At 42.3% G+C, this 21,683-nt stretch overlaps 1 protein-coding gene across 6 annotated transcripts in view; it reads left to right on the top strand.

Annotated features, from left to right (window-relative positions):
• The window catches only part of UNC80 (unc-80 homolog, NALCN channel complex subunit), a 197,667-nt gene that overhangs the window by 10,649 nt on the left and 165,335 nt on the right, over positions 1 to 21,683 (top strand). For all 6 annotated transcript variants that reach the window (XM_030580475.1, XM_030580473.1, XM_030580471.1 and 3 more), the window contains exons 3-8: positions 2,007 to 2,163; positions 5,636 to 5,934; positions 9,255 to 9,378; positions 11,827 to 11,900; positions 12,724 to 12,863; positions 21,422 to 21,683. In XM_030580475.1, the coding sequence (XP_030436335.1) occupies positions 2,007 to 2,163; positions 5,636 to 5,934; positions 9,255 to 9,378; positions 11,827 to 11,900; positions 12,724 to 12,863; positions 21,422 to 21,683 (1,056 nt within the window). The remainder of the gene's footprint in view (positions 1 to 2,006; positions 2,164 to 5,635; positions 5,935 to 9,254; positions 9,379 to 11,826; positions 11,901 to 12,723; positions 12,864 to 21,421) is intronic.

Genomic DNA, 21,683 nt, shown 5'->3' with positions numbered 1-21,683 from the left:
TCTCTGCGAAGAGAACAGTCATGTTGACAGATAAGGGGGTTTGACAAATGGTGATTAAAATCCTATCTTCCTATTCTGCACCATATCCATTACAACCACTTTTTCTAGATGGAAAAACATAGTGTTGCCTCTTCTGGCCCAAGCAGTTAGCTAATATTCAGGGGCCTTGTGGATTGTTTACATTAGAAGGTGAGATTAGTTATATGAGTCAGATATATCTTTGATGCAAGTCCTGTTTCCCTGAATACAATAGGAATGAATAACAGGAAGCAATTTTCTTGTTCAGGAATCCAAGCCTGCCTCTACTCAGTTCTGTGCCCAAAAGATGCTTTCTCTTTTGGCTACCTCTCAGCATCATGCTACCAGTGCCTCCCTGACTTTCTATTTGCTTACTTCCCTTAAGGCATGCAGAAACAAACAACTTTTATTCTGTCTGAGTTAGTTCTTGCTCTGCTCTTCCATGTGGCTAGTGTTTTGGATGGTGGCTTCTGTTGTTTCTGCCATCTTATTCCATAAAGGAGCTTCATTGCTTCTCAGTTTAGCCAGAATGAGGGGCAGCTAGCACTCCATCAGCATCAGGGAGATTTTTGACTGCCCCTAGATCAGATATGCTTGCTGACAGCTATAAACATCCTTTAGCATAACAGTACATTTCTTGCCAACGTTTGACTATTATTTCTAGCACCTGATTCATTATCGTCATATTAAGTCCTGCATATCCACCAGTATGTCTGTCCATGAGCTGACTCTGTATAATAGTCTCACGGTCCATTTTCACTGCCCTGAACTCTGCCTATAGTCAGCACTGTTAGGATATTTCTGTCTTATAGAACAAACATATGCAAAGACTACTTTCCTGCCCTGGGTGTATGTAAAGGAATATTACACAGCCTGTTTGACAGGTCCGGTTGGTACTGCACACTTTAAATGGTGGCTGAGTTTTGATGCCAGATTTCAAGTCACATTTCTTTCGCTTTACTCCTTTGTGATTAAGCTTATTCCTGATAAATATAGCTTTTTTACCAAGGAGGGATTTTTGTGCCTCTTGTTGAGGGATGAATTTTATGACTCTGATGTGATGGCATTTGAAGCATCCTTTAGGTCATGTACATTCACTGTTACTTATCTCTATGAGCATAGTAAAATTGGCTAAACAACTTGTGAATGAGTGGATTGCCAGAAGGCTACATTGGTTTGTGGCAAGGGCCTGTGATATCACTAATACAGTCCTTGACTACAGTAACTTCAGAGGAACATAATTGCTTCAGTGACCATATAAGGAGGTCTTTGGCAATATGTGAAAGAATGGACTGTAGAAATAGCTTGACTGTCTAATAATAAGCTTCCATAAGGGTTTTTTCCCCCTCTATAAACAGATGCGCTGGCCCCCAAATCTTGTGCTACTTGAGGCAACCATAATCAACACGGTCAAGCCAACAACCCGAACTGTTTGCAAAAATACTATATAATATCCTGACAAAGGATTGTACAAACTGATTAACTTTTGTGACAGGGTGTGAAAATATTTCCTAAGGCCTATGTGCTTTTAGCAGGCTGCTCTTTATGCTACATAAAACCTTCAAAGAGAGTGTCAAATCCTGCTCTCAATCACACTGGTGTAAATCTGGAGCAGCCCCGTTGACTTCAACAGAATTACTCCAGATTTACACCAGCATAACTGTATGCCAAGTTTCGCCAAGAGTACTTATGTTTATATGGCGTTTGATACTCATTTCTTTAATTCTTTTGACTAAGGAAGGTATATTAAATGAACCATGCTATTTCTGAATTCTTCTGAGTGCTGTCTCCTGATTAACTGTCCATCTAGTGAGCTTTGGCAATAGTCTTTCTTTTTCAGGAAAATATTTTAAGGAATAATTTTACTGAAAGGAACTGTAAGTTATATTTTGTGAAAAATAATATGTGACAGCAGGAGCTTTAGAAGAGAATACACAGTCTTGCAAAGCATGTGCTAAGATAATATTTTTTCTCCTTTTTTTTCTTAGTCTTTTGAACGAGTTTTAGTAGAGAACAAGCTGCATGGTCTTTCTCCAGCCCTCTCTGAAGCCATCCAGAGCATTTCTCGTTGGGAACTGGTTCAAGCTGCCCTACCACATGTACTCCATTGCACAGCGACTTTGCTTTCTAACCGAAACAAGCTAGGTTGGTACTTGCATTAGTTTGCTTTTTACTGTTACCTAGTCTTCCATTAACATATCATGAAGTTTTGCTCAACATGACATACACCATACTCTCCGAAAGCCCAGGCTCCAGCCTGAGCCCAAATGTCTACACTGCAATTTTATAGCCCTGCAGCCTGAGCCCAGTGAGCCTCAGTCAGCTGACACGGGCCAGCCGTGGGTGTTATATTGTAGTGTAGACATACCCATTTTCTCCAAGGTATAGGACCAAGTCCTGCAAATCCATGTTCACACAGCAGTCCTTACTCAAGCAAATAGTTTCCATTTAAGTCTGTGGGCCTACTAGTGTTAGTAAGGATTATTCACATACATAAACTTAGCAAGATAGGTTCTCTTATTCCTCCTGTTTATTGTATTTCAACCTCAAAAATATGATGGGAACCCAATCCTTGATGGCTTTATTCTTGTGGATAGAATTCACTCACGTGATTAGTCACATTAATTATAATAGCATTGCTCCTGTATGTAAGGGTTTGTGTAATCTTGCTCTTGGTTACTATGCAGGCAGATGTAGTAATAAGACTATGCTATATGTAAAATTCAGCAGCTAAAATAATGCAAAGAATTATCAACCTCTTGCAAAAAAAAACCCAACCCTGTAGAACTGGATATTAGATTTTAGTGAGGTAGATGCAAAATAAATTAAAATAAATATTTTCTCCAATTTGGAGTTGTGCCATAAAAGCTTGATATAACACCAAACCTTTCTCTGTTTTTAAAGGAAATTTTAACACTAGATCAAAATTGGGGGTGGGGAACCCAAGCAGAAGACTAGCGCTACAAAAATATATTCCTCATAAAATATTAGCTCATTTTTTTTTCTACGTTTTCTTTGTCACTTAAGAGATTTGTATTTTCTATAAGCACTTTGTCATAAACAGATAGCTAAGGGTTAATGTCTCATTCACCTGGAAAGGAGTAACCTGAAACACCTGACCAGAGGACCAATCAGGAAACAAGACTTTTTCACATCTGGATGGAGGGAAGTTTGTGTGTGAGTCCTTTGTTCTTGGTCTTGTGTCTGTCCCTCTCGGCTATGAGAAGTGATTTTTCTATCTCCTGCCTTTCTAATCTTCTGTTTCCCAGTTGTAAGTACAAAAGATCAGATAGTGATTTATATGTTGGTTTTTTTTGTATTTACATGTGTGTAGTTGCTGGAGTGTTTTGAATTGTATTCTTTTTGAATAAGGCTGTTTATTCATATTTCTTTTAAGCAATTGACCCTGTATTTGTCACCGTAATACAGAGAGACCATGTTTATGTATTTTTTCTTTCTTTTTATATAAAGCTTTCTTTTTAAGACCTGTTGGAGTTTTTCTTTGGTGGGGAACTCCAGGGAATTGAGTCTGTAGCTCACCAGGGAATTGGTGGGAGGAAGAAGTCAGGGGGAAATCTGTGTGTGTTAGATTTACTAGCCTGACTTTGCATACCCTCTGGGTGAAGAGGGAAGTACTTCTGTTTCCAGGACTGGAAATAGAGAGGGTGGAATCCCTCTGTTTAGATTCACGGAGCTTGCTTCGGTGTATCTCTCCAGGAACCCAGGGAGGGAACACCTGGAAGGGAGAAGGGAAGGGAAATGGTTTATTTCCCTTTGTTGTGAGACTCAAGGAATTTGGGTCTTGGGGTCCCCAGGGAAGGTTTCTGGGGGGACCAGAGTGCCCCCAAACACTCTAATTTTTTGGATGGTGGCACACAGATTTCCCCCTGACTTCTTCCTCCCACCAATTCCCTGGTGAGCTACAGACTCAATTCCCTGGAGTTCCCCACCAAAGAAAAACGCCAAAAGGTCTTAAAAAGAAAGCTTTTATATAAAAAGAAAGAAAAAATACATAAAAATGGTCTCTCTGTATTAAGGTGACAAATACAGGGTCAATTGCTTAAAAGAAATATGAATAAACAGCCTTATTCAAAAAGAATACAATTCAAAACACCCCAGCAACTACACACATGTAAATACAAAAAAAAAACCATATAAATCACTATCTGATCTTTTGTACTTACAACTGGGAAACAGAAGATTAGAAAGGCAGGAGACAGAAAAATCACTTCTCATAGCTGAGAGGGACAGACACAAGACCAAGAACAAAGGACTCTCACACAAACTTCCCTCCACCCAGATTTGAAAAAGTCTTGTTTCCTGATTGGTCCTCTGGTCAGGTGTTTCAGGTTACTCCTTTCCAGGTGAAAGAGACATTAACCCTTAGCTATCTGTTTATGACACACTTACCCAAATAAAACTGCATGAGTCCCCCTCTGTTTCATGCTGCAGTTAAATCTTGGTCCCACAGTTTGGTGATGTCACAGATACATCGTTCTGACTTCACAGCTGGATAATGAAAAGTGAAAAGAAAGGTCATACATGATGAAATCCTTCTTTAAGCATGAAAGGATCAAATCTGTCCTAGGATTGCAGGGTGCCATCTGAACAAATGAGAGACTTCTTGGAAATTGTTGTCAAGAGGGAGTCACAATCTTGAGAGTTAAATTAGTTCAATACAGTTTTCCAAGAGGAACTGGAATGGATTTCAGTGGTAGCCTTGCTACCTAACTGTAATAAGCTTCTTCAAGGGATATTTATTTTCTGCAAGACATATTCAATAGTAGTCAGATTTTGAAGGCACTGAAAGTGGTGTCATTTGTTGTTGTCGTTGCTGTCGTCATCATCATGGCCAATCTCAAAAAGATGTGGCCTCCTTGCAGATCAGGCTTCGCTCAGGTTGATTTTGGCTGGTCCTTAGGGTGGTCTGGTTGGATATTCAGTTTATGTCTGAAAGTTCTGTATTTCACATGTAAGTAATTGTTGGCCTTGGTCCAATCCCGGATGGGTAAGTAGCCACATTACAAAATCTGCCACCGCAACTGACACTAAGTAGTTCACAGATTGACAGTCTTAACTAAAAATAAACCAGCCAATTAATTCATGAGCATAGGACCTGATCCAAAGCCCACTACCGTCAAAAAGAGTCTTTCCACTGATGTCAGTCGGCTTTGCACTATGCTCCCCAAGATCAAACTACTTTCTCATCTGGCCTAGTTCCTCCAGAGCTGAAGCATACCGGTGGGGATGGGTAGCAGAGCACAGTCTAGGAAAGCTTGCAGTACTGCAGCTTGGGGATCCATAGAAGTGTTTTAAGATCCAGGGCTGTCAAGTTAGCACCTTTTATGAGTACTTGTATTTTCAGACATGCGGACACACACTGAGTGGCACTTCAGGGAGCAGGCAAGGGGACTGTGCAGGGGAATGTAACATTCTGAATCAAGTGATTTTAACCAAGACATACTAGGAACAACTAGATACTTCTAATTGCAGGGGTGAGTTTTTCAAAGCTACATAGAGAATTTGGGTGCCCAATTCCCTATGCAGCTTTGAAAATCTCTGCTGTACTGATCCTGTGTGAACAGAGACACCCATTATGCTGAATTTTTCCTTTCAGGACATCAGGACAAGCTTGGAGTAGCAGAGACTAAGCTTCTACACACCCTCCATTGGATGCTATTGGAGGCTCCTCAAGACTGCAGCAATGACCAGTTTGGAGGAGAGAGAGGCTCCAGCTGGGGAGGGAGCAGTAGCGCCTTTATTCATCAGGTTGAAAACCAGGGATCTCCAGGACACCCTCGGCGTGGCAGCACTAATGAAGAGGAAGAGAATAACCGAAGGAAGTTCTTTCAGAATTCCATGGCAACAGTGGAGCTCTTTGTGTTCCTGTTTGCTCCTCTGGTCCACAGGATTAAAGTAAGTGGAAGAACACTCAGGAGTGGTAATGTAGTGATGCCACTGTGAGCAGACTGCAATTCTGCTGTGGTTGCAAATAGTCATAATAGTGGCTAATTTAATTTATCACGCAGTGCAGAATAAAGGCCCAGCCCTGTTGCCCTTACACAGGAGAGCAGTACCGTGGACATAATAGAATCATAGAACTGTAGGGCTGAAATGGACCTCGAGAGGTCATCTAGTCCAACTTGCTGCGCTGAGACGGGAACAAGTAAACCTAGACTGTTCCTGACGGGTTTGTCTAGGCTGTGTTTGTTCTTAAAAGCCTCCAATGATTGGGATTCCACAACCTTTGATGGAAGCCTGTTTCAGTACTTTATAGTTAGAAAGTTTTCCTAATATCTAACCTGAATCTCCCTTGCTTCCGATTAAGCCGATTTCTTCTTGGCCTACTGTCAGTAGGCATGGAGAACAATTGATTACCACCCTCTTTGTAACAGCCCTTAACACATTTAAAGATGGTTATTGGGTTCTCCTTCAGTCTTCTTTTCTCAAGACTAAACATGCACAGTTTTTTTAACCTTTCTTCATAGTCAAGTTTTCTAATATTTTTATCATTTTTGTTGCTCTCTGCTGGACTGCCTCTTCTTCATCCACGTCTTTTTAAAATTGTAGTGCCCAAGCTGGGCACAGTATTCCCATTGAGTCCTCATTAGTGCCAAGTAGAGAGGGACGGTTACCTCCCAGCTCTTGCAGAGGACACTCCTGTTAATACACCTCAGAATATTAGTCTTTTTCACAATTGCATCATGTTGTTGATTATGCATTTGTGATCCTCTGTAACCCCCAGATCATTTTCAGCAATACTACTACCTAGCCAGTTAGTCCTCATTTTGCATTTATGTGTTTGATTTTTTCCTTCCTGTATGTAGTACTTTGCATTTATCTTTATTGAATTGCATCTTGTTGATTTCAAATTCTCCAATTTGTCAAATGCATTTTGTATTCTAATCCTGTCCTCCAAAGCGTTTACAACCCTTTCCAGATTGGTGTTATCTACAAATTTTATGAGCATACTTGCCACTTCATTAACCAAGTCATTATTGGAAATTTTGAATAGTACTGGATCCAGGACAGACCTCTGCAGGATCCCACTAGAATCATCACCCCAGATTGACAGTGAGCTGTTGATTACTACTATTTGAGTACAGTGTTTCAACCAGTTGTGCACCCATCTTTTACTAAAACTATAGTACTTTGGAATTACTTTTGATACTTTTACTCTAATTATATGAGTAAGGGTTGTAGCACTGGGCAGACACTAAGACAAGAATATCCAAAGTGAAGCACCTGCATCTATATTTAGCACCTACATAAGTGGCCTGATTATCAGAGGTGTTGCGTATCTGCAACTCTCATTGAAATCAGTGAGTCCTGAGGACATGAGCCCCTCACTGGTTCAGAGCTGGAGCAAGGATTGTGGAATTTAGCTCAGTCTGGTTGGCTCTCATTCATGGTTAAGAAATGCCTTTCTGTCTGCTCAGTAATTCCAGAAGCAGGGTTGTCACTGATTTGTTATTGTTATTACTAATAGCTTTGATACTAATTAATTAATAGGATCTGTGATAGTTTTAGTGGCATGCGCAAATTAAGGACTTCTTTGTTCTGATGCTAGAAGTAAGCTGCAGGCTTCTTGTCAGCTGAAGTCTTTCTCTTTATTTTATGATGTATAAGCCAGCTTTGCAGAACTATGTAATCACAAGTTATCTCACTGCACATTGTGATTTCTGCCACTTGTCCTTAGCTTCACTGGAGGTCTACCTTTCCACCTTAATGTTTTAAGGCTAGCCTCTTAAGTGAAATTGGCTTTTCTCAATCAGTCATTCCTAGAAAGTAAGTTATTAGAAAATGGCTATGTTTAACCATATAGCTGCTAAATAAAGCTCACCACCCATTTCTCATCCCCTACCTGAATCTGAACTCTCTCAGCACATGTTGTAACTAATTATCCTGACCCTAAAGTGCCTGCACAGAGGAGTAAGATTTGGCCAGCCCTCTGGCATGGCCTTTCTGAATTCTGACTCAGGCATTGTGAAGATGTGTGCCTGGTACTCACCACTCCCTTACCAAGCAGGTGGGGAGTGGATGGAGCATCAGCTACTTATAAACACATACATGCACCAGTCAGCAGAACTGAGCCAGCGCCTGAGTCTAAAGTTACTGGTACCTGGTAAAGGGGTGGCACAAATTTCTTCTGGCTGCTAATCTTTGAGTCCCAGTTTTTCCCAAAGCTCTTCCAGGGCTGATACAGCGACATTTCACCTCTGTCTCAGAGTGAACTGCAAAGACAAAATGTAATCCCGGTACAACATCATTAACTTTGTATTCATAATTATATAACTACAGTGTAGTGGGACCAGTGCAGCACCAAAAACTTAACAGAGCACAGGGAAAAGCAATGTCTTTCTTATGCTTATTTCTACAACACCTTACAGCGTTGCTGGGTGCTCTGTCATACAAATACAAAAGGCATGATAGCTGCCCCCAAAGAGGTCACAAACTCATTTTAGATGTGATGGGAGGGAATAACAAAAAGTAGGGAAGGAAAAAGGTGAGGAAGGACAATATTTCCAGCAGTCTAATCATGGGGCCACTTAGTTTATGTACATGCATGCTTGGGCCCTGGTCCTGCAAAGATTTACCTGCATGTGTAACTTTACTCATGTTGATAGTTCCATTGACATCAATAGGGCTATTCACATGAGTAAAATTACACACATGCATAAATCTTTGCAGCATAACTATTTTGGTGTTTAAATTAAAAATGAATAGTAGTAATAGGACTATTATATGTTGGCACATGTAATAATTTGTAAAAATGTTCATATTTCCTAAATAAATATTTTTATAATTATTATTATTTTGAGCTCATTTTGTGCAGGCATGCGTTGTAGGAAAAGGGAGCCTAAAGGAAAGATTTACATACTAAATGATCTAAAGCAATAAGCAGAATTATGAGTACAAAGGATTTTGCTGCAATGGTGCGTAGGTTTTTCAGTAGTAGCAGAGATCCTGGAAAAACAGGTTTTGATCAGTGTAACTATGGTTTGGGCACAAAGGCCCTTTACTTAGCTTTGTACTGAGAATTCCTTGTTGCTTTATTACTTGAGTAGGTATTGATCTTTTGACTTATTTCACAGAAGCAGCATGTGATCATTGTTGTTGCTTTCAAGGTCCGTGTTGCAGTAGAAGGGACAGTCAGCACACACCGAAAACGATGCTCTTCTGTGTCAGCCTGACTAATCCATGTATGGTATGATGATCCCATTGTGTCTTTCTAGGAGTCTGACCTGACTTTTCGGCTGGCCAGTGGCCTTGTTATTTGGCAGCCCATGTGGGAGCACAGGCAGCCTGAGGTTTCTGCTTTCACTGCTCTGGTAAAGCCAATCAGGAACATTATTACAGGTGCGTGACTTTGCTGTGTAGTCACAGATGTTAAGCATCGGAAAGTCTCTTCTTTGCGGTACGGTTATCTGAGCCCCATTTGCCATGCGTGCAGGATCTGTGTATAGTCCTGTGTTTTTGTTTTTATTTTTGTGCCTTACCAAAATAAACCCCTCTTCATGGCCAAGTCTACGTGCAGAAATGGCACCGATTTTAACTAAATTTAACCTGTTTAGTTAAACTGGTACAACTGCTGAATGTAGAGAAACCCTCAGTACAATTCTCATTAAAACTAATGGGCCAAAATCATCCTGACATAATAAGATGAGTCTCCCATTAACTTCAATGGGAGCTGCACCATTTACACCAGGATCAAAATCAATTCAATCAGATTTATTGCTATGGTTACCCAATTTTTAATCTCTCTACTCTTAGTCCTGGTCTACCCATACAAGTTGCACCAGTTTAACTAAAGGTGCAATTTTAATCCATCTTGATTAAATCAATGCAGCTTTGTGTGTGGACACTCTAACATTGGTTTAAATTTGTTTTATATACATTTAACCTGTATTTGTTTAACTAAATCAGTTTAACATCACACCTTTATTTAAACTGGTACAATTTCTGTGTGTAGACAAGCCTTTGGAAGTAAATGTGTATGATAGAAGTGCCAAACCTGTATTGATACTACTTCTCATGTACTGCTATATATCTACTGTAATGCCAGCTGACTTAATCTCAGATGCCTAATCATACAGGCTTCCTATATATGAGAGAAAAAGAAAAAAAGTCTCATATTAGATCCTAAACTGGTGTAAATTGTATTTCTGTTTACTTTAGCGGAGCTACACCAGCTGAGGAATTGAACCATACATTTTAAATTGCCCTTAGAGTAAAATAAATCCTTTAATATTTCCTGTAGATTTTATCTCTGTGGAATATGCTAAAATTACAGGAATAATTTGAACCCGTGGACAATATTTTAAGACTCTTTCTCTCAATGCCATCAATATTTGCATACATTTAGAAGGAAGCTAGATCATTTCCTGTCAATTTCACATGTCTGTTTCCACGTACACATTTCTAAGAAGAAGCAGAGACAGTGTTTGGCAACAGCTTGATGCTGATGAGGAAAATACAGAGGCTAGCAGCCACATACTATTGGTAGCAAAGGGATAGTCAATGATACAGATGCTCTTCCTAACCCAAATCCTGATTTTGTAGTATTATAATAACATGGGATTGTTTCAAAAGGCCTGGCCAAGATGATGATGTAGGATCTTGATCGGATCTTGCATGCTTCAGTGAAGTTGCTCCTTATTTACATCTGCATAAATGAGATACGAATCAACTCCTTATGGTTCCCCAAGTCCTTGCATGTCTTTTGAGCCCAGATCCTCAGAAGTACGTAAGCTTGTAACTCCAACTGATTTCAGGGTATATGTAGGGTATATGCAGGTATTGAAATAAATTGAAGTTAAGAGCCTAAATACCTTATAAGATCTGGGCCTTTGTCCTCACTTATATCCTGTTAAGTTTTTTTTCATCCTGGAGGTGCAACACAAAATCTCAGCTCAGTATCTTCCTCAAAGAGTCTGATCCAAAGTCCACTGAGATTAATGAGAGTCGGTTTCCACTGATTTCAGTGGGCTTTGGTTCAGGCCCTAACATGACTTCATTGGTTAATTCTGACATATAAAATGTTACATTTTGAAAACATTCCCCATGGAGTTGAGCAAACGCTGGATTTATTTTTTTAATCCCATGGAAAATTGCAACATGTTGACAGTTGTTTTCATCCTGAATTGGGATGAACAGTAAAAATACTGAAATTTTTCATGAAGTCAAAAATTCTAATTTGGAAATGTCAAAACATTTCATATTGAGTCAGTCTGACATTAAGTTGTATCTGCCATGGTTCCTTATGGGAGCGGTAGTTAAGAGGCTTCATGCCCCCATTCTTATCTATGGGCTGCACTCCCTGGCACGACTGCCTCTCTCAAGATACAACATAAACTCTCATGCATCATGTGGCTCCATCAGAGAGGAGACCGAAGTGCATCCTGGTAGTAGTAATCTGGCCAACGAGCCCAACCCAGGAGAGTACCTGAACTACACTGCCCTTGAGTCACTGTGGCACATTAGACAGATGCAATTTAATGTCAAACTATCTTGGAATGATATGTTTCAGTTCAGCTCCACAAACCAAAATTATTTTGCAAGAGACAGCAGTTCCCCCAGGAGATTTTGATTGTGTGGTAACTGCGCTTCTTGTGCCACGCCCCCTCCCCCCCCAAAGAAAACAGAAAATTGCCAACCAGCTGTAATTTCCAGCAGATGTAGCTAATGTCTAGTAATGTTACAGTGAGGGGGATGCCATTTTTTATAATAGCAAATAGCTTAAATTTGTTTTATTAATACAACATGAGCATTACATTTTTTAAATTTCTCTCTTTATTTTTATCCCAGCCAAGAGAAGTTCTCCTACTAGCAATCAGAGCCTGGCTTGTGAATCCCCTAATCTGGACACTGGACACACAGAGGTGGGCCTGTGGCTAGACAAGCAAGAGTGGGGAGGTGTGGGGAGATATTTTTTTTTTTTATATTGATGGGGTGGAGAAGGGGTCTTTTGAAGGGAATTTTGGAATGACAGTTGCAATTACTATGCAGGTCTCCAAAGCCTCTTAATGCTTTTATTGAATTGTGTGTTTTATAATTGGTTTTATCATTTCCAAGGCCTACCCCGTGCAAAGAACGAGGTTGGGGCCCAGGGCAAAGGACAATATAAAGCTTACAGAACCTATATATAAGGAGAAAACAAGCCATCATCAATATTGTAAAGACACAAGGCAGAATTAAGAAGAGAGGGCCAGTGTCCTCCATTTTCATTTAAATAAACGCACCTTTTTGGATGATTTGGAGCCATCAAGGTGTGCACTATCCAGCCTAAATTACTGCATGTTCAAATTGCTGTTATCCTCTGCCCTCTCTTCCCCCATATTATTAATATTATTAATAATAATTAACAACAACATATCATCACTTGTGATATGTTATCTTGCATTAGGCTCTTGAAAGCAACAAATAACTTTCCATTGAAGTCAATGGAACTCCATGCAGGTTTAAGGGTCTGCCCAGGTGGAATAGTTTATAGGACTGGGGCTTTAGCTTATACACTGTCTGGAATGAAAACCATGTGTTTTCACAGTGTCTAGGACATTGGAGCCCCAATCCTAATCGAGTCCCCTCAATGCTATCTTAGTATAAATAATACTATTATATAAGTACTGATTATAGTAAGAAGGCTAATGTGGAAGATCCAAATCCTTTTTTAAACTTATTTCTCTATACTGAAAATATCCTAAGGGACTTCAGGTGGTGTGTGAAACAACCCAGTCAGATGCTGTGCCTCCCAGGGCCACTGTTTCAGGCTGTCATCGGGGAAACTCCTTTGATGGAAGCGTGTCATCCCAAACATCCCAAGACAGAGGACCTCCGCTTTCCAGGTACAGAAGCCTGTGAAAAGCTATGTTGGTATAACTTTCTGGGGAATGTGTGTTACAGGTCCCCTCCCCTCCCCAAAGGATATAAGTCTTACAGTCCCAACTAAAGAGCCTTGTCTCTTCAGCTCAAACGCTAACAGCTCATGCTTTTTGCTCCAGAAGTCCTCCGTTCAGTTGCTGTTGTGTCATCTGAGATGGTGGTTGTCACCCTGACTTTATTCCATCTAATTTACAGGACTGCCCAGCTGGCCTGTTAGGATAGCAACTATAGAGCAATGGGGACAGAGCAGAGGACAAGGCCCTTTTGTATGTTGGAGTTTAATGATTTAAAAAAAAACACAAATCTTTAGGTTCATTGCTCCTTGGTTGGGCATGTCCTCTGGGGCTTGATCTGTCTTGGCTGCCCTTTGGGCAATTCTCTTTCCCTGTGTGGCAGAGTATTTCTGTACCTCTTCTCTCTTTTAGTGCTGCTTGGCCACTACCTCCATTTGCCCTTCTTCACATACAGCTGTTCGGTTCACTTACTGCAGGCTGGCTGGCAGGGAGGCAAAAGAACAATTACTCAAATCTCTTCTCAGCCAGCCTTGAAGGGCTTAGGCAAAGATTTTAAAATGCAGGAGCTAAATTTAACCTCCTTAATTCGTATCTGGGGGAGACAAAGGTACAGCCAGATTTTCAGAAGGGCTGAGCACACATCAGCTCCCATTAGGGTTTGTGAATACTCAGCACTTTTGAAAATCTGATTATATTTTTCTTAGGCTCCTATTTTTAAAAATGTTGCCCTCATGTTCAGTTGCATTGGAAAATTTCAAACAAAAACACTCGTTTCAGAATTTGCTTCACTACTGTAACGTTTTATCTCTGTTCCAAAATTTCTCTGATTCCAAAAACAACTACCGACTATTTTCTCAAAATACGTGTTATTGATATATCTTGTCACCTGCTTCAATGGGTAAAAACATTCTTTATGGACCTGATCTAGTTGGGAGTCTTTCTGTTAACATCAGTGGGTTTTGTGTCAGGTCCTGTATAAATTCTGGGGTTTTATTTCATTGTATTAATGTTACCTGGGAAAACTAAGTCACCTGTTACTCGGAGTATTGTCGTACTAATGTAAACTGTTCCTCGTGTACGCCATTGTTCAGTGTGCATATATGCAGCCATAAAAAGTAAGGGAGCAGGCAACCTTTTAGAAGACTGAATCAGGTGATCAGTTCATCCAGCTCAGTCTGGTGGTTGCTGTGGAGATGAAGCTTTCGACAGGCTTTGTAGAGAGCGTCACTAATGTCTCCTCATTTGAAGAACTCATTGATCAATTAAAACTGAACAGGGAGTTTTGGTTGCCAAGCAACAGACAATTCAGAAACAAATGTTATTTACTCCTGTTATCAACAGCCACAGTATTCCTTTGTCCTTGGGTCCATGGCTGGACAAAATATGCCACCCACTCACCCTGCAATTACTGTATCAGTCAAGAAGTACCTGATTAAATGGCCACAGGGTTTAATTCAAAGCAAAGAAAACGATTTTAAATTCTGTTTTCTTGGTAACTCATTCAGCAAGCCTCAGTCCTGGATAAATATCCCCGCTCCATTCGGTGAAGTTCTTCATTTCAGTGGAACTGTTGCAGTAGTAAAACCCCAGCCATTTATCTCTGCCTTGGAAATAGACTTTGCAAGCAGGGCTTGAATGGTAAATATTTCAGAAGAACAAACCTTCTTTTGGGCTAGATTGTGAACTGGAGTTCATGCTCATATAAGGGAATATGAGAGAATACAGATCCCCCTTACATTCCAGTAGGGGCTCCCCAGACCTGGGGTCTGATTGCGGAGGAATAAGCAGAGAAAGATGCATAACCTTATTGCTTTCTACAAGGGGGTGGGTATAGGCAGAGTCCTGGCTTAATCCTCTGTGCTTGCTGGTCAGTGCAGCTGAGCTGGTCTGTGAGATATTGGCAGGCAGATTTTATTTTTCTTTGGGATAATTCTTTTTCTGGCATGCTGCTGGAGTGGTGCAGCAACCCTTTGGCCAGGCTGTCCTTCTGATTCAGCCTTGGTCCTTTTGTTTTCTCCGCATACGCATTTCACTCCTTTCTCTCTTTGTAATCTTTGGAGAAGGATGTATGATGGGAGCCCTGATGCCAGTATGTGGGAAAGGTGTTTTTAAATTATCATGGTTTTCTTTTTGTTCTTTTATTTAAGGTCTTTTTAAAATCACCCCACATTTTATCTTGACTACTGCATTAGTGGAGTCAAGTATCAGAGGGTAGCCGTGTTAGTCTGGATCTGTAAAAGCAGCAAAGAATCCTGTGGCACCTTATAGACTAACAGACGTTTTGGAGCATGAGCTTTCATGGGTGAATACCCACTTCCTCAGATGCATGTAATGGAAATATCCAGGGGCAGGTATATATATGTGTGCTAGCAAGCAAGCTAGAGATACCGAGGTCAGTTCAATCAGGGAGGATGAGGCCCTGTTCTAGCAGTTGAGGTGTGAAAACCAAGAGAGGAGAAACTGGTTCTGTAATTGGCAAGCCATTCACAGTCTTTGTTCAATCCTGAGCTGATGGTGTCAAATTTGCAGATGAACTGGAGCTCAGCAGTTTCTCTTTGAAGTCTGGTCCTGAAGTTTTTTTGCTGCAGGATGGCCACCTTAAGGTCTGCTATAGTGTGGCCAGGGAGGTTGAAGTGCTCTCCTACAGGTTTTTGTATATTGCCATTCCTAATGTCTGATTTGTGTCCATTTATCCTTTTCCGTAGAGACTGTCCAGTTTGGCCGATGTACATAGCAGAGGGGCATTGCTGGCATATGATGGCAAGAAAGTGGACCTCCCGTGTAGATTGGTCCAGGCTGAGGTTGATGGTGGGGTGGAAGCTGTTGCCAGAGTCTCCTTCCCATGGGTCCAGATGATGAAGATGTCATCAATGTAGCGTAGATAGAGAAGGGGTGTGAGTGGACGAGAGCTGAGGAAGCGTTGTTCCAGGTCGGCCATGAAGATATTGGCATATTGTGGGGCCATGCGGGTGCCCATAGCAGTGCCACTGATCTGGAGATATATATTGTCATCAAATTTGAAATAGTTGTGTGTAAGTATAAAGGCACAGAGCTCAGCAGCCAGTTGTGCTGTGGCATCATCAGGGATAGTGTTCCTGACAGCTTGTATTCCATCTGTGTGTGGGATGTTTGTGTAGAGAGCCTCTACATCCATGGTGGCTAGGATGGTGTTTTCTGGGAGGTCACCAATGCATTGTAGTTTCCTCAGGAAATCAGTGGTGTCGCGGAGATAGCTGGGAGTGCTGGTGGCATAGGGTCTGAGTAGAGAGTCCATATATCCAGACAGTCCTTCAGTGAGAGTGCCAATGCCCGAGATGATGGGGCGTCCAGGATTTCCGGGTTTGTGGATCTTGGGTAGTAGATAGAATAACCCTGGTCGGGGCTCTAGGGGTATGTTGATTTCTTCTGGTGTTAGTGTAGGGAGTGTCCTGAGTAGATGCTGTAGTTTCTTAGTGTATTCCTCAGTGGGATCTGAGGGAAGTGGCCTGTAGAATTTGGTATTGGAGAGTTGTCTGGCTGCCTCCTTTTGATAGTCAGACCTGTTCATGATGACAACGGCACCTCCTTTATCAGCCTCTTTGATGATAATGTCAGGGTGGTTTCTGAGGCTGTGGATGGCATTGCGTTCTGCACGACTTAGGTTGTGAGGCAAGCGATGTTGTTGTTCCACGATTTCTGCCTGTGCACGCCGGCGGAAGCATTCAATGTATAGGTCCAGGCTGTCATTTCGACCCTCAGGAGGAGTCCATTTGGAGTTCTTTTTCTTGTGCTGTTGGTGGGAGGGCACCCGTGTATCAGTGCACTGTTCGGTGTTGTCCTGGAAGTATTCTTTGAGTCGGAGACGGCAAAAGTAGGCTTCCAGATCGCCACAGAACTGTATCATGTTGGTGGGGGTGGCAGGGCAGAAAGAGAGTCCCCGAGATAGGACAGACTTTTCTTCTGGGCTGAGTGTGTAGTTGGATAGATTGATGATATTGCTGGGTGGGTTAGGGGTACCACTGTTGTGGCCCCATGTGGCAGGTAGGAGTTTAGACAGCTTACAGTCCTTTTTCCTTTGAAGAGAGGTGAAGTGAGTAATGTAGATCTCCTGTCTTATTCTAGTGAAGTCCATTTGTATAGAAGTTTGGTTATTAATGAGAGTCTCCAGGTTGGAGAGCTCTTTTTTGATGTTTTCCTGTTTGCTGTATAGGATGCTGATCAGGTGGTTCCTCAGTTTTTTTGATAGAAAAAGGAAAAGGAAAAAGGACTGTAAGCTGTCTAAACTCCTACCTGCCACATGGGGCCACAACAGTGGTACCCCTAACCCACCCAGCAATATCATCAATCTATCCAACTACACACTCAGCCCAGAAGAAAAGTCTGTCCTATCTCGGGGACTCTCTTTCTGCCCTGCCACCCCCACCAACATGATACAGTTCTGTGGCGATCTGGAAGCCTACTTTCGCCGTCTCCGACTCAAAGAATACTTCCAGGACAACACCGAACAGTGCACTGATACACGGGTGCCCTCCCACCAACAGCACAAGAAAAAGAACTCCAAATGGACTCCTCCTGAGGGTCGAAATGACAGCCTGGACCTATACATTGAATGCTTCCGCCGGCGTGCACAGGCAGAAATCGTGGAACAACAACATCGCTTGCCTCACAACCTAAGTCGTGCAGAACGCAATGCCATCCACAGCCTCAGAAACCACCCTGACATTATCATCAAAGAGGCTGATAAAGGAGGTGCCGTTGTCATCATGAACAGGTCTGACTATCAAAAGGAGGCAGCCAGACAACTCTCCAATACCAAATTCTACAGGCCACTTCCCTCAGATCCCACTGAGGAATACACTAAGAAACTACAGCATCTACTCAGGACACTCCCTACACTAACACCAGAAGAAATCAACATACTCCTAGAGCCCCGACCAGGGTTATTCTATCTACTACCCAAGATCCACAAACCCGGAAATCCTGGACGCCCCATCATCTCGGGCATTGGCACTCTCACTGAAGGACTGTCTGGATATATGGACTCTCTACTCAGACCCTATGCCACCAGCACTCCCAGCTATCTCCGCGACACCACTGATTTCCTGAGGAAACTACAATGCATTGGTGACCTCCCAGAAAACACCATCCTAGCCACCATGGATGTAGAGGCTCTCTACACAAACATCCCACACACAGATGGAATACAAGCTGTCAGGAACACTATCCCTGATGATGCCACAGCACAACTGGCTGCTGAGCTCTGTGCCTTTATACTTACACACAACTATTTCAAATTTGATGACAATATATATCTCCAGATCAGTGGCACTGCTATGGGCACCCGCATGGCCCCACAATATGCCAATATCTTCATGGCCGACCTGGAACAACGCTTCCTCAGCTCTCGTCCACTCACACCCCTTCTCTATCTACGCTACATTGATGACATCTTCATCATCTGGACCCATGGGAAGGAGACTCTGGCAACAGCTTCCACCCCACCATCAACCTCAGCCTGGACCAATCTACACGGGAGGTCCACTTTCTTGCCATCATATGCCAGCAATGCCCCTCTGCTATGTACATCGGCCAAACTGGACAGTCTCTACGGAAAAGGATAAATGGACACAAATCAGACATTAGGAATGGCAATATACAAAAACCTGTAGGAGAGCACTTCAACCTCCCTGGCCACACTATAGCAGACCTTAAGGTGGCCATCCTGCAGCAAAAAAACTTCAGGACCAGACTTCAAAGAGAAACTGCTGAGCTCCAGTTCATCTGCAAATTTGACACCATCAGCTCAGGATTGAACAAAGACTGTGAATGGCTTGCCAATTACAGAACCAGTTTCTCCTCTCTTGGTTTTCACACCTCAACTGCTAGAACAGGGCCTCATCCTCCCTGATTGAACTGACCTCGGTATCTCTAGCTTGCTTGCTAGCACACATATATATACCTGCCCCTGGATATTTCCATTACATGCATCTGAGGAAGTGGGTATTCACCCATGAAAGCTCATGCTCCAAAACGTCTGTTAGTCTATAAGGTGCCACAGGATTCTTTGCTGCATTAGTGGAAACATTTGAACTGTAGACTGAATATAGCAATATATGCCAATACTTAAGGTCTAGTTTTCAAAAGTCAGTGCCTTGAAAAAAGGCCTAGAGGAAGTCTATGGTGTCCTCCATTGACAGAGGCTGGCAGCAAACCATCTCTTGCAGATTTGCTTGGACATTTTGAGTTCTGAATGAACACATTTCTCTGAGATGAATCCTTCCCAGCCACCCCATCTGTAAATGTGTCCCAGAAAGAAACTGCCAACCTACCCTGATTGTAGGAGGCGTCAGCATTGCAAACCTTTTGCCCAACCCTACTTAACTAGATATCCAAAAACCTGCAGTTGAATGCTCAAATTGGCTTATATTATTTTTATTATTATTTGTATTATGATAGAGCCTTGGCACCCTAGTCATGGACTAGGACCCTGTTGTGCTAGGTGCTGTACAAACAGAACAAAAAGACACTGCCTGTCCCAAACAGCTTACAATCTAAGGGCTTGTCTACATGAATATTTAGTTTGCAGCAAGGTTGGCTTTGAATCTATCCAGCACTAGCCTGCCACAGACAGACCGTCTCTGTGGATCCTGCTGATGCACATTAATAGTTCTAGTCCTGGACTAGATCAAAGTGCATTAACAAACTGTTAATACGCATCAGCAGAGCCTTCATGGGCAGCTAGCCTGCAGCAGGCTACTGTGGGATAGATTCACACCCCATCTTGCAGTGAACTAACTGTTAATTTAGACAAACTCTGCTATAAGACAAGAGACAACGGATGGATACAGACAGACTGCATAGGGAGTACAAGGAAACAATGAGACAATATTGGTCAGCCTGATAGGCTGACCAACACACCAGCAACCTAACTCTGTCACGTGTCATATCCAATTAGGCTATAATCCAGCAAAGCACTGAAGTGTGTATGTAACTTTAAGCACTAGCACAGTCCCACTGAAGTCAGTGAATTGTGGCTGCTCAATATTAGGCTAGATGTTGAGAAGATAACAACAATATAATTTAATACTTTCTGATGGTTTTACTGAAAAAAGAACCTTGCATGTGTGTGAGTGAGAATTCATGGATAACAGCAACTTAGTGGAAGAACCAGGGCTTGTCCTTTGAGACTCAATAGTTCATTCTTTTCTCTCTGTCCAGTACATTCAAGTCTGGAAACAAAAATGCCAAGGATGTTTCACACTAAAAACTATATCAAAAGAACCTTCAGGAAGTGACACCACCAAAAGCAGCCAGGAAACTTGTAGGGGAAGGTGAAATACTATATTTTCTAGTACCCAGGGGCAAAAAGAAAGGTCATCTTATATAGCAGTAGCACTTACTCACATGGGAGCCACCAGATCCATTTCAATTAGTTTAAGTGATTATTTTACTGGGTATCCCCAGCACGGTGCCATTTCTTTTAGTAACACCTGACTGTGTAACCTGCTCCTTCACATTTTACATGTCCTCCCACTAGAGCCTGACCAGCAGGGGTTTGAGTCTGCTACTGATTCCTGCTCGAGGATTTAGTCATTGATCACAAGTGGTAGAGACCTGTGCTTTTAGGCCCTGATTTAGGAACAAATCTCTATTCAAGAAGACATCTAAGCACATGCTTAACTAAACATGTGCTTGAGTCTCACTGGGGACTTAAAGTTAAGCACATGCTTAAGTGCTTTCTTGAGCAAGGATGCTTTCCTGAACCAATGCTTTATCCCTGGATTCAAACTTCTCTGTCAGCCCAAACAGAATCAGTTACTTAAGCATCCTGGTAACTGGAAAGTAGCTTTGAGTTCTGCAGATGTGAGGAGAGTGGAAGAGGCCTTAAGAATCTGTCTTTAATGAGCTGGTGGATTTTAAGCCTGTCAGTTGTTGTTAGTGCAATTGAGTCTCTGTGGAGAGTGACAACTTCTGTCACTTTCTCAGTCTATAACCATTTCTTAGTGGCCATTAATGGAGCATCATTAGTGTTGGTCTCTGGGGTGACTTCTGTTCACCAAACTAGAGGGTAGCACAGCAATAGTTTCCGTCTACAAGAGGAAGACTAATTAAGTGGTGCCCTAGAGTGGATGATGAAAAAGCAAACATCCAGGGTAGGTCTACACAGCAATAAAAGGGCCACAGCTTTCGTGGGTCAGCTGACTCAGTCTGGCAGGGCTCGGGCTGTGGGACTATAAAATTCAACTGAAGTGTTGACATTTGGGCTTGGGCTGGAGCCTGGGCCCTGTAACCTGGCAAGTGTGGGATGCTCCAGCCTGAGCCTGAACATCTGCCCTGCAATTTTTAGTCCTGTGAGCCCAAGTCAGCTGACCTGGGCTCTGAGACTCTGTTCCATGGGTTTTTTATTGCAGCATAGACCTGCCATAAGTGTCTTTCTGGAAGGAACCTTTAGGCAGAGCTCTGCACCTCCAGGGGAAGTATTAGCCCTAGCTGATTTCTAATGCTTCTCCTTTTATTATTTGGAACAGGGTATCATTGGTGATCCCACCTTGCCAAAAGTCTCGCTATGCCACCTATTTTGATGTAGCAGTACTGCGCTGCCTGCTGCAGACACACTGGTCTGAGGAGGGTACACAGTGGTCTCTGATGTATTATCTACAAAGACTGAGACATATGCTGGAGGAGAAGCCAGAGAAACCACCTGAGCCGGAGACCATGCACCTGCCCAGGCCCCGCAGCAGTTCCATGGTAGCAGCAGCACCCTCTCTGGTGAACACCCACAAAACTCAG

Source organism: Gopherus evgoodei, chromosome 11 (genome assembly GCF_007399415.2).
Source record: "Gopherus evgoodei ecotype Sinaloan lineage chromosome 11, rGopEvg1_v1.p, whole genome shotgun sequence".
Classification (NCBI taxonomy): Eukaryota; Metazoa; Chordata; order Testudines; family Testudinidae; genus Gopherus; species Gopherus evgoodei.
The sequence above is the reverse complement of the archived record's forward strand: the minus strand, read 5'-3'. Positions and strand labels throughout refer to the sequence as shown.